The sequence below is a fragment of the Barbatula barbatula genome (genome assembly GCF_947034865.1).
Source record: "Barbatula barbatula genome assembly, chromosome: 18".
NCBI lineage: Eukaryota > Metazoa > Chordata > Actinopteri > Cypriniformes > Nemacheilidae > Barbatula > Barbatula barbatula.
Genome location: NC_136781.1, coordinates 20,879,063 through 20,891,415, shown reverse-complemented (window position 1 = coordinate 20,891,415; position 12,353 = coordinate 20,879,063). Strand labels below are relative to the sequence as shown.

At 36.8% G+C, this 12,353-nt stretch overlaps 1 protein-coding gene across 3 annotated transcripts; it reads left to right on the top strand.

Annotated features, from left to right (window-relative positions):
- The first annotated feature begins 9,136 nt into the window (after positions 1–9,136).
- Positions 9,137–12,190, top strand: cenpk (centromere protein K). 3 transcript variants are annotated; one of them, XM_079479172.1, is made up of 10 exons: positions 9,137–9,257; positions 9,619–9,745; positions 9,919–9,975; positions 10,067–10,130; positions 10,215–10,261; positions 10,330–10,412; positions 10,512–10,610; positions 10,813–10,948; positions 11,047–11,100; positions 11,301–12,190. In XM_079479172.1, exons 2-10 carry the CDS (start codon positions 9,644–9,646, stop codon positions 11,454–11,456), a joined length of 798 nt encoding a protein of 265 aa, XP_079335298.1. In that variant the 5' UTR covers positions 9,137–9,257; positions 9,619–9,643; the 3' UTR covers positions 11,457–12,190. The 3 variants fall into 3 exon arrangements, with proteins under 3 accessions (XP_079335298.1, XP_079335297.1, XP_079335299.1); XM_079479171.1 differs by having other exon boundaries at positions 9,163–9,257; positions 10,046–10,130; XM_079479173.1 differs by having other exon boundaries at positions 9,249–9,424.
- The last annotated feature ends 163 nt before the right edge of the window (positions 12,191–12,353 follow it).

The following is a 12,353-nucleotide window of genomic DNA, read 5'->3' as shown; positions in this document are numbered from 1 at the left end:
AGTTTCCCTCTGTTCAGTGTCGGTGCATTGTCTTCTGTTTGTGATCACTGGATGTCTTGCTGTTCTGTGGACGTCGTGATTTGGATTACCTGTTTCTAAATTTGTGGATTTATATAGTTTTTCCTGTAGACCACGTTTTGTCCCCATAGAGGGAAGTGTTTGTTTGCCTTTGTTTTTTTGGTTCATGTTTTCCCATTGTGGATGTTTCATTTAATAAAAGTTTATTTACGTTAACCCTTCGTCTGCCTGCATCTGGGTTCTGTCCAAGCCATTTCGTGACACTCAGGACAAACATAAACCAGCTCATGACCAACTAAAGACCAGCTTAATGTGTAATTTCTTGAAGTATCTATTGACACAAATGTATATACAGTACTATGTCTTCAGAGGTGTATAAAGCTTTATATTTGTATTACTTTACAATGAGCTATTTCTGTCTACATACACCGCACGTCCCCATACATGGAATTCTCTATGTTGTTTTACAGTAGCCCTAAATGGACAAACTGCTCTACATTGGCGTTTCGTAAATAAGTCTCCTTTTTCAAAGAAAACTTGACAACATTTTTGTCTGTGTCAGCCGCCATCGTGCTTCAAAAGGTGAGGGGAGGGGTGGAGTGAGCCCATGGTTGCTTAACAGTCAAAGGGAAGTAAATTAAATAAAGTTCTCTTGGGGGAAAGGGTGTGATTTTGAATAAACTGCAAAGATTGAACAGATTTGTTCATTTCCCACATGACCAAAGAGCATAATGTCTGATGATCCTCCCAGACATTTAAATTTAAATCCTGCTTAAAAATTGCTTTTATTTTTACCGTATGCTTAAAAGTGTCAGCTGTGACCCGGGGAGCTCTCTGATCTTTAAGAATTTATTGTTATTAAGACTGTAATGATCTCTGTAGCATTGTGCCTTGCAACACTTAATATGAGTGTATTCTAAAGGTGGTACAGTTTATTTGCAGTGCAAATAATAACTTAAATGGGTTAACTAAAGGTATTCAACAATTATGTAAAACAAAAATGAGTGTTATAGGCTTTTTATAAGGAAACAGGTCCAAAAGGTCCATGCAAAGAGCAGTAAAAATGTCAGCGAAAACAAAACCAGAGACAGATTTTCATTTGGTTCTTTGTTATCTTAAATGGGCTTGGACCAGGGGAATTACAAAGTCAAAGATGAGAGATTTCTGCCTGTAGCCAGTTTCCTGAACCTCATCCGTGCGTAGGCTCATACACATTAAAGAGTATAAAACTTACTGGTAGAAAAACAAGAAATAGAGGCAACCCACACATGGACACAGGTTGCAGTAATGTGCAGCAGTACTTTTGATGTGCTCTTTCTCTCTTTCTATTCAGTGGGTATCCTGAGGGGGATTTTAATTAAACAAAATACTAAATCATTTAACAATCATGAAAATATGGTTTTAGTTATCATTTTAATAGGATTTTACAGTTGCAGAGGCACCCAGCTGGGTCTCAAGTGTTTACATGCCAGCCTGACAGGGTTGCCAGGTCTGCGTAACAAAACCAGCACAATGTCCGGTCAACATGAGTCTGCGACCCAAATAGAACGAGTGCTCTGTAAAGACCTTTGGAGGGGCAAGGGGTCCCCTTCTGTACATTCGTGATCGCGTGACGGGAGGACCCTCTAGTTCCATTCACGAGAACTACACTTTGAGCATCAAGGGAAAGGGGGAAAGAACTCCTGTAACCTTGCCCCGCTCGTTAATTTTATTCTCTAGAAACTCAAAATGAAATCTCCACATTAAATGGTTGAGCCACTTTTTACTGCATTAACTGCTTTTGGGCTACATGTGTACTGGCTTTGCACATGGAGATCAAAATAATTCTTGCCAGATTTTGTCCAGGATTGAAATGGACTGAAATGCGATTTTTGGAAAATGTATTTACATTTCCAAACACAGTCCTTACTGTACATGAATCCATACAAAATTACTCCCATTTTATTTGTGTGAAGTATGGATGTTGTCATTGTTAGGAGCACGTAGCAAAGGACTGAACATCTGACGGAACAGAGCAAAGTCTTACATTCACTTGAATTCTACGGAGCATATACATATTCTGTGTGACATAATGTGTGAATATTTTCTATATTCTGCCAAACAAAAAGCTGAAACATCTGACAACCCGGACAACAATAAGTGCCTCATTCCTTACATGAGGTCATTCCGAGCAACATATTAATGTTTGCTTTTGCATCCTTCATTTTTATATCATTTGGGCAAATCTTCGAAATTGTATTTGAACACCACCGATGCATTTCGTACATTTCATGATTATATTGCCTGAATAATGTGGGAAGCAGACTGTAATGATGTAACGCCCATGATTTTATCATCAGTTTGAAGTGCTGAAAATAATAAAGTGATTAGGATAAATGTAATACCTTTTAGGATCTCCTAAAATGCAAAGTAGATTCTTTCATTAAGATGCAAATGTGGTTCTCACTGAGCAGGAAAGAAACATTACATAAACACTTCTTATGCTCATTGGAAAAGATCTTAAACAGTTGCACATTCACATTAATACATGGAAATGTTGCTCACCATTCATGTTATTGAATATAAAAACAGACATTGAGTATCAATCATGTTAAATCATTATAACAGCAGAGGTTTCAAAATAAAGGCATTTACAGTATTGAACAAACAGGAAACTGTAGACACAACAATAAAGGCTAATTCATGTTTAGATATTAAAATCATATTTAACTGGCAAAGAGCATATCGTTGATTTCTGAGCCAGTGAATAAGAGACTTGGGTCTATCTCAAGTGCACTCGAATGTTAAAGGACACGTGCTGTAACTCTCTGTGACATACTGCTTGAAAAGCTGAAGGAATCATTGGAGAGGTGAATGGATGAACTGACAGGTGCCACAGCCAGCTCTCCCCATCAGCTCTGGTGTTTATCCTGCCAGCTCAGAGCCCGTCCACAGGCCGTCAAACGCTGACAAGTCCCCTGACGGTTGACCCGCCACACGCCCCTCTCTGCCGTGACTCTCCAGCGATAGGCAAAAATAATGATACTGACAAATAACACTTCAGAGCGCTCGGGGCTCCTGGGTTCGAAGTTCTGTCTTAACATGGTAGCATACTGGCTCCGGTTTACCACGAGGAATCAACACATCATGATTTCAAACACCATTCCTATCAGGATATCGATGACCATGTTAGTGTTATTACAGTTTTGTATTTAGGTACAATTAGGTTTTGTTTTTACATTTTACATTTTCATGTTCATTTTAGTTACATTTTTTGCCATTTTGTTTTGCTTTTGTCATTTAATGAATTCATTTGATTTTATACGAGGCAACATATACATTTTTTGTTTAGTTAACATTTTTCCTATCATTTTTAGGCCCATATTTTATTTTATTGAGACAATTTTAGTAAACTGTCCATACCATAAACCTTTCTGTAATTTATAACAAATGATTTCCCATTTAGTAATGCTAAAAAACCAATGAATGTAGAAACAATCTTTTGACAGTCACATATAAATAACTTGAATAATTTCATGTAGAGACGTCCAACACCAACAGCAAAGAGAAACAGTCAGTGACTGGAGAAAAGGAATAAGGGTGACGGCTCGGACCACCAGAAACCAGGACCACAAGGGCCTGATCGGGAGCAAATGTAGATCAGGAGAATCCACTGACAGGCAGGGGGAAAGGGGCAGAAAAGACTAAGACTGGCACGAGGCCAAAAGACAAAAAGAAACTTAGACAAAGCAGAAAACAGACCGAGCATCAAGATCAACCTGAGACAGCCTGAAACCCCAAGTGCCAAATATAAACCGCAACGATGAAGTAAAGGCACAAGTGTGATCAATAAGAAATAATCATAATAAAGGCTTCATACTCGAGAGCACATTTATTAATACTGCAGGTGCTCACCAAGAGCTCAACAATACACTAATAGGCATTTCATTACCTTACACCAATCCTACAGCTAAAATCTAAAACAAATCTAAAAACAAAACGACAGGTCAGGAAACACAATGAAAAATCGAATTAGCCTATAAAATGAATAGTTCTGGTCCTTGATTCTGAAGTCGTTGTAAATCTCCCAACAATATACAGCTGAAAAACGCTTTTTCATTACTATCAGGACATTTGATCCGTTTTTATAAACGCAATACGCCTGTGAAGCCTTCGTCTACAGTGAATTTATAACTCGGCTTCGTGTCGTGTCTAGCAACTGCCCTTAGCTGTCATAAAATCCCCTTAAACCATGACTTCTTGACCTTACTACTTTAATTAGTCAACACAACACCAACTCTGAACACTAAATAAAAATACAGGTACAATGACAGAGTAATACTTTATTTTTGTTCTGCAGCATTCTGTTAACTAATAGATATATATGTACAGTAGTTAATTTCAGAGACATAGCTGAGCATCATCAGCGACAGGAAGCATATAAAGTTGATATCTCTTCAAACCCCAGATAAAACAGCAACAAAAGTCATTACCTTAACACCTTGAATGTAATATGACATGTGCGATAGAAATAAAAACTTCAGATAGCCTCGAGCGTAACTCATGGTCGGGCGTGGGACCTCCGGCTACGACTGTTTACTTTCCGCTATCACTGCTAATGCTTCTCAAACGAGCTGCTTCTTCTTCGGCTCTTGTCCTGGTGACACAAGCAACACGCGTGTGGACACTGAAGCTTATTGGTCATTGCCTGTCGACGTGGACAACCTAGGTCCTACGCACGCCCATAACTTGCCGTTAACTGTGTGAACTTTCAGCTGTGTTCCCAATCATCAATCTAATGTAATATTTCACACCGTTCTTCACTTTAAGCGACTGTAACTCCAAATAATTCTCAACTATTCTTGTACACTCATCATCAATCATCTCAACCCAAAACGGTCATCTCTGGTATTGTGTATAGTTAATGGGTTTGGGAAAGAGGGTTCGCACCCGCAGCTGTTTATCCTACAAATTTGAGCCATGACCATGCTCACTAGCCATTTTATCTAACCGGGAGTGCATTTCCAACTCACAAGAACATAACCACTGTAGTACAAAGCATCATTGGGGAAATTAACATTGTGATGATGACTGTTGAAGACCCATTGTTTGAACTGTGAAGTTTAGGAGGTCAAGCTGCCGCAGTGATCTGTAACTTCTCCTTAGGTCAAAAACACTGTTCCTGAACTGTTCTTCTAACCACAAGCTTTAAACTGTAGTTCCAACTTCAAGTTTGTGCTGCGTTTGTTCATGGATTCTGGAAACACACTCAGTGGATACCTTGATACCTAACCAGTATGGCCCTTTAAGTTGGTCTCATTTCTTTCTGATGGGATTGCAGTAAATTATAGCAGAATACTGTGAAGGCAGAAGAAAGATTCGCTATTACCATTCATGACAACACGTTCCCATGGCAAACATTTAATATAAAAGCTGTCGCACAGAAACGCAGGTTAATCAGAATCACACAGAGTTTTTAATTTAAAACAGAGACAAGAAATAAGTCCTGGTTAAAAGTCACCTTGTTTCATTTAAGGAGTAAAATCTCTCCATTCCTAACACGAAATATGAGTCACTCCATAGACCCTGTTCCCAAATCAGATAATCCACTGGCATACAGATTCAAGGCTCCACCGGTTACCAGGATAATGCTGCTTTCAGATCAGCTCCGGTGACAGAACCCCTCCTGCGGTGTATTGATAAGGCCATGTGTAATGAAAGAGATGGCTCCTGTTGTTCTAGATCTGACGGCAGCAGGTGACCGCTCACATACACTGCATTATAGCTGTAGCAGGGGTTGAAACAAAATCACAACCCCATCTTCGTGAAACATTTCTGAATATCCCTCACATAGTTATAGTCGTATTATTATTATTAGAGCACTTTTAGAGTTGAATTATTTACTAAGTTACACACGTAGCCTACTGTTAGCTTATTGACAATGCATCAAATAAATACACGTATAATGTACACATGCAATTCAAAGGTTTAGGGTCAATTCCACATTTAAGAATATTAGTAAACTCATCAAAGCTATAGTTTCTATTGTTTGAGGTTCTGTTTTTATTATTATTTTAGATATCACATCTGTAATTCAATCTGAAAGATATTTATTTCACAGTCTGTTATGAAAGTTCTGTTGGATTTATTTTCTTCAAATATTTGTGTAGTGTTAAAATCCAAAACTTAATCCAGACCAGCATTGCACCAATGTTGTTTATGTCATCTGTAGTGGTCTATAAATATTTTGTGCTCTTACATGTTTTCATTATTCAGTCCAAGCAATGTATTTTAAAATCTTTCTATTTTCGTTTTTTGTTGTCAGGCTCATATTTTTTTATCAAGCATAAACCTTTAGATCAAAAGATCATTAGAAAAATGAATCCCTCATTAAGAAACTGCAACTAGACACAAGTGAATTAAGAAACTTTACACCGATTTCAAATCTTCCATATCTGTCTAAAATATCGATTTATTTTACATCAATCATGCTCTCTTACTAAATGCGCTTGCTAAAATCACAAATGATCTGCTCTCAGCATCAGACCAAGGCTGCATCTCACTCTTAGCGTCACCTTAGCGCCACGTTTGATACCGTAGACCACGCCATACTTTATGATCTCTTTAAGATTTGTACCGGTATTAAGGGACAGGCATTTTGACGGTTTAAATCATATCTATCTATGATACTCAATTATACATTTCATATAGAATGGAAGAAACCTTAAAATGATCAAACCTGGCAGTGTGCGAATTCATGCATTTATGACTTCACGACTTGATTGTAATGCACCGCTAAGTGGTTTCCCTCATTATCAATAAAGAAACTACAATTAGTCCAAAATGCAGCGGCTGGAGTTCTTACCAGGTCTAGAAAATATGATCACATAACGTCATATCTTCAAAAGGGTCTTTAGTGTGATCAAATTTGTGATCAAAAGAGAGATTTATATAACATCCATCACTGAAATGCTGTGAACAAAAAAACACACCTCAACTTCTCTCACTATCGCAAGATTAACAAGCTGCAGCGGCAGGCCGACAGTGCAGCCAATGTTGATAATAGGCTCTCCCTGTTAATCATAAAATGTACCTGTTACTCCCTGGTAATCATTACCTTTGCTCAGTAACTATTACTCAAAAGTCACTGACTACAGCTGTATTGCCTCTGAGGAGAACTGGCACTTCTGGCTGATTCTAGTTTCTTTCTCTATTTCTTTATAATTGGAGTTTTCTTTACACATGCATGTATAAACTTTTAAAGGTTGAATATATGCAAATTAAAAAGCAAAACCTTCAAGACATTGCTCTCCTTTAAAAGAACTGATGCAAAATGAAAAATATTTAAACCAAAACGGGTCAAACGGATCAAACATAGCATTTAAGAGAGTCAGACAATATGACTAATATGTCCAGAAACCACTTCAAAGCGAAAATCAAGAAATGATCCAATGATTTCAACCCTCAAAAAACACATTTTGTGCAAAAAGTGCCATCTATCATTAATGGGATTCGGAAAGCTCAATAGGCCTTTTCCACTCATTCATGAACTTCATTCACACACCACGGCAGCCAAAGCGGTGCATTTCATTGATACATACAACAGAACAAACAGTAATGGAGTTGCCTTAACCTCTCACAGAACTACAGTACGTCTATTGTGAAGTAAGCTATATATTGCAGAACATATAATGCAACATGTAGCATGTCCAGCAGCCGTCAAGGACGAGTATGATGAACAGAAGTAACGTTAGTAGAATCCCATATTCAGTTTGATTTGTATTAAATCATTCAACTGCCGTGAATTCAGTTACAGTTTTAAATTTACAAAGTCTTCGAGTCGCTTGTTACTACATATGTAATCCACGGCCCAGATTTGATTGGTTAAACTGCTGTGTTTAGGAATAATGAGTTTATGACTGCACTACACATTCTTTTCGAACATTTTGAAATAACTTGACTAATAAAAAAGCAAAGCAAAGAAAAGGCCAGATGTTTGGGGGGGTTTCATTTCGTAAGCAACCCAAATTTTGTCCACCCACCCAATGCATTTTTTCTCTGATCATAGCCGTTCTAAATAAACCCAATCTGGCAACAGTGCTTCGAAGGGAGAGGGATGTTTCGGGAGATAAAACGCGTCTGTTCTAGTCCTCTGCTGCCACTTAGTGGACACCTTTTGCTTTCTGCTAGAATTTTATAGTTTTATTTCATCAACACTGCAGGAATTTATAGTCTGTCTGATATATGACCTGTGTTTTGACTTGCATAACCTTATATGTTCTAACAATTTTCTTGTACAGCTGCTTTGTAACAATGACAATTTTTAAAAGCGCTATATAAATAAAGCTGACTTGACTTGAATTGACATTGACTGGGGATTGTGATGATCTGGACCATCCTCTGGAGTGGGCGGGGCATTACATCCTCTATTTTTATTAGAAACAACATCGATTTACAGAATAAAGTAGGGAATAACAACACACATATAAAATCGTACATGGGGAATAATATAGTAATGAAATAATAATAATATACACTTTTTCAAACGGAAAGATTTACTATGTAACGTAACTTCATTCATTTTTAACAGGCTATTGTTAGTCCTCCACTTACATTCAAGCTCTTTATGACATAAACAGCATATTTCAAAACTAAATATTTGTCTTAGAATTTCAGCAGCTGCAGAAACGCCGTTTCCTTCATTTCAGGAATAAGTGGCCATGTAACGTCATCACAATAAGCCTGTTTCGTAATAATTTTTCAAAGATTTTAACTTTGGATGGTATATTGAAATCAGAAGAGTTTTTCCTATTGTAGATACACCATAAACAATTTAGTGGTCTCTAACTTCGGTAGACACATTTAAATAATAATAATAATAAAAAAGAGTTTTTGATATAAGTTTTATTCGGGGAGATATGAGGCTACTCTTTTGCAGCGCATTTTCAAATTTCTCAATAAACGATTTATAATCTATACAGCTTCCCACTTCATCTAACATATCAACAAATGTAACTTTAGCTCACGCCAGTTTTGCTTGAATAATGTCTTTCTATTCAATGTTGGCGAATAGGTTCTGCGTGAAATCCTCATCGCGTCACCATGTGAGCTATACAGTAGGGGGCGGTGATGCTTCGATAATTGAGCGGACATCAACACGACGAAGAAGAAGAAGAAGACGCTTTACGTCATGACGCTTGCGTTGGCGGCATTTTTGTTTTCATATATTTCGGATGGTAACACACGGGCGCGTCTTTATTGTAAGTACCGGCATACATCTTTAAATTATATTAGTCAACAAAAACAAAACTTCTGCTTGTCACAGAACGTTTACACGCATTCGGCTAGTCATTTAAAATCGTTATTTAGCTTCACGACTAGTGTACCAACCAAGCCATTACTTGGGACGTTTACCTTTTGAACAATGGTCTGTAATGTTTATTGCTATAAAGTCATAGTTTGTTATTTGTTTTAAGCTTTGAGACTATATGAAGGGATATATTTTGTACTGCGTTGTCTCGCAGTGTCTAACGTTATCTATAAGTAAATAAAATCTAGGATAGCATTGTAACACGAGTAAGATACCCGTTTAGAAAATGTAAATGTTTTGTATCTCTTTAGCACATCAGCACTGAAGCAAACAGCAATGGCCCAGGACATTCGCTTCCCTCAGAGTTCAGAGGTCACGGGTACCGCTAAGTCAGTGCTGTTGGATGAGTGTGAGGAACAGTTTGGACTGCTGAATAAGGTCCGTGGATTTATCTTGTTAACTTCTGGTTTAGCTGAAGTATAACCCTTAACACGCAGTTTTAGATCAAATTGTCATTATGACAGATTAAAAAATTGAGTTCATTTAGACTAGACGTGTTAGTTATTTTTAGACCACATGTGCAATATAATGATACTACTTATATCTTTTAGCTTCAAAATGAGATCATTTTGGCGGACACCGAGTGTAATGATGCTGAATCGAATGAGGTCTGTCCTTCTTTTTGAGTTGAGGACCTACGGTGTTCATATTATGAAGGCAAAATAATTCTGATAATAGTTGTTCTTTTTTTGTGAGCAGGCAGTAAATGGCTTAAATGCAATCACAGCGGAGCTAGAACAGTGGCAGGAAATGGAACCAAAATGTAAGTGTAAATATTATTTGTAGTTTTATGTCCTCCGAATGATATATTTTACAAATTATAAAATGATAAGCCTATTTTTTACAGTACTGCTGACAAATCCTGATGTTTTATTAGCGGTTGGAAAGGAAGAGGTAAATGGTCACATTAATAACACCCAGTGAGTGTAAAACATCATGTTCTAACTTTCTTGTGTTTACAGTTGCAAAGACTGAACAATCAGCTTAAAATGGTCCTGTCATGTTCACAAGCAAGACTCGATGCCCTGAAAGGGATTTTGAAAAGGTGTTACAGATTTCAGATTTATTTTGATAATGATCCTTTAATAATTATGAAAAGTGTGAATTATGAAAATGTTTTACTCTGTAATAATGTATTTTTCAGAGAGCAGACATGGCTGGCAGATAAAAAAGACGTGTTGAATGCAGTGTCTGATCGAGTCTCCAAATTACAACATGAAAATGAGAAGCTATCAGAACACGGGTATGTCAGTTTTATGCCGCGATTACAAATGCCATCCTTGAATGAGTTTGTAGTTATATTTTATATAAGGTTGACTCAAAGTAAAAAAAAGTTCAAGCACTTTTATATGGCTGTCATGTTAATTTGTCTCTTCGCAAAATTTGATGGTGTTGGTTGATGGTTTTTCTGGAGAATAAAATATTTTCACATTTTCGCTTTGCAGTGTTTTGCTGGATATGAAGAGAAAAATTAACAATCTGAAAGACTATCATAGCGGCCTCATGGAAACACTGAGCGACGTGCTAGCTGAGCACTTCCCACTTCCTGATCCTCGAGAAAATGGAACAAAGAAAAAAAGAGTCAGTTTCATTTTCATCATCTTAATAAGTCTTATTTACAATTCTGTTTTTTCCATGTTTTTACTACAAACCGTTGCTAATTTAGTTTATTTTTCCAGGCTGCTGCGTATGATGCTGAGGTTAACTTGATTCCACTGAGTGAGATTATCGAGGTAAGTTTGGGCACGAAAGTAAACACAAAAATGTAAATTTTTACCATTTTTGTAATCAAGTAAATAGGATGAAGAAAACATCTTGATGTGTTACATTAACAGAATGGAAATGAAACTGTATCTTGACACACATTCAGACTTCATTTATTTACCTTCTTTGTATTAACACTTTAAGCCATTCACCCTCTTATCCATTGCAGAAACTGACAAACAAAACATTAGAAACTCCTCATGACCCTTATGTGACAACTGATGATACTTTCTGGCAGCCGTACACAGAGATGCTTCTTCGCAATGGTGTTGCAACAAGGCATCCAGATGATTGCAGTAAAATTCGTCTAGAAATGTTTTTTTAATATATGGAGCATTTTACTGAATTATAACCTTCTTGCAAAAAATAAGTATTGAGAATCAAACATATTTTTTATATTAAGTGCTGACCTTCAGAGGCTACATTAAATATATACACACTGTATATTCCGCAATCATTCATTCTGCTCAAAATGTACCTTGGTGCACAAGTTAACAAATAAATGTGTCCTATGGTGTGACAGCTACATTTTTTTAAATCAACTTACAATGAGGATTCATTTATCTTATGCCAGTTTAAATTAGAAATAGTAATGTAAAATAGTATACTGTTAATCGTTTGTTTTCTACACAAAAAAACAGGGCATAAAAGCTCACAAACCTAAACATTGATAACCAGAACAAAGCTGATCTTTGATTTCCAGGTCATAAAAAAACACAAACAGGGCTCTAGACCAGTGGTTCCCAAACTTTTTGAAAGCAAGGCAACCCTTTGTAGTTTTTCTCTTCCTAAGGCACCCCAATCCTGATTAAACTAACAACTACATGAAGTATAAACGGCTTAATGATTTTATAAGAAATGCATTACAACAGGCATTATAAGGTGAAACGACTCATTTAAATAAACCATATGTCATATACAAGTCCATGACACGTGTAAAGAAATCTTATAGACTGAAATGAACCATTTGCTGTATGTGGGAATCGTTGGAACAAAACACATTAGAAAAAAGATTGATGCTTAATTCTTTCAATAATAATAAACAACTCTCATTACATTATTCTTTAGGTTGTTATTTGCTTTATTCAAGCCTGACCTTACAAACTACAAAAGGAAACTATAATACCTGTGCATGTAACAGTGTTACGGGTATTTTGAATGCGCCTGCTTTTGGTAGCACAGCCTCTTGATACAGGTGTAAATTGAGGATAGTGCAACTCGT

What these genes read in the sequence shown, in the direction of transcription:
- cenpk (XM_079479171.1), top strand. Translation starts at nt 9,644, where the DNA reads ATGGCCCAGGACATTCGCTTCCCTCAGAGTTCAGAGGTCACGGGTACC. An exon ending in AGTTTGGACTGCTGAATAAG is followed by an intron (nt 9,746 to 9,918) that starts GTCCGTGGATTT and finishes TATATCTTTTAG; the next exon opens with CTTCAAAATGAGATCATTTT. An exon ending in CTGAAAGGGATTTTGAAAAG is followed by an intron (nt 10,413 to 10,511) that starts GTGTTACAGATT and finishes TGTATTTTTCAG; the next exon opens with AGAGCAGACATGGCTGGCAG.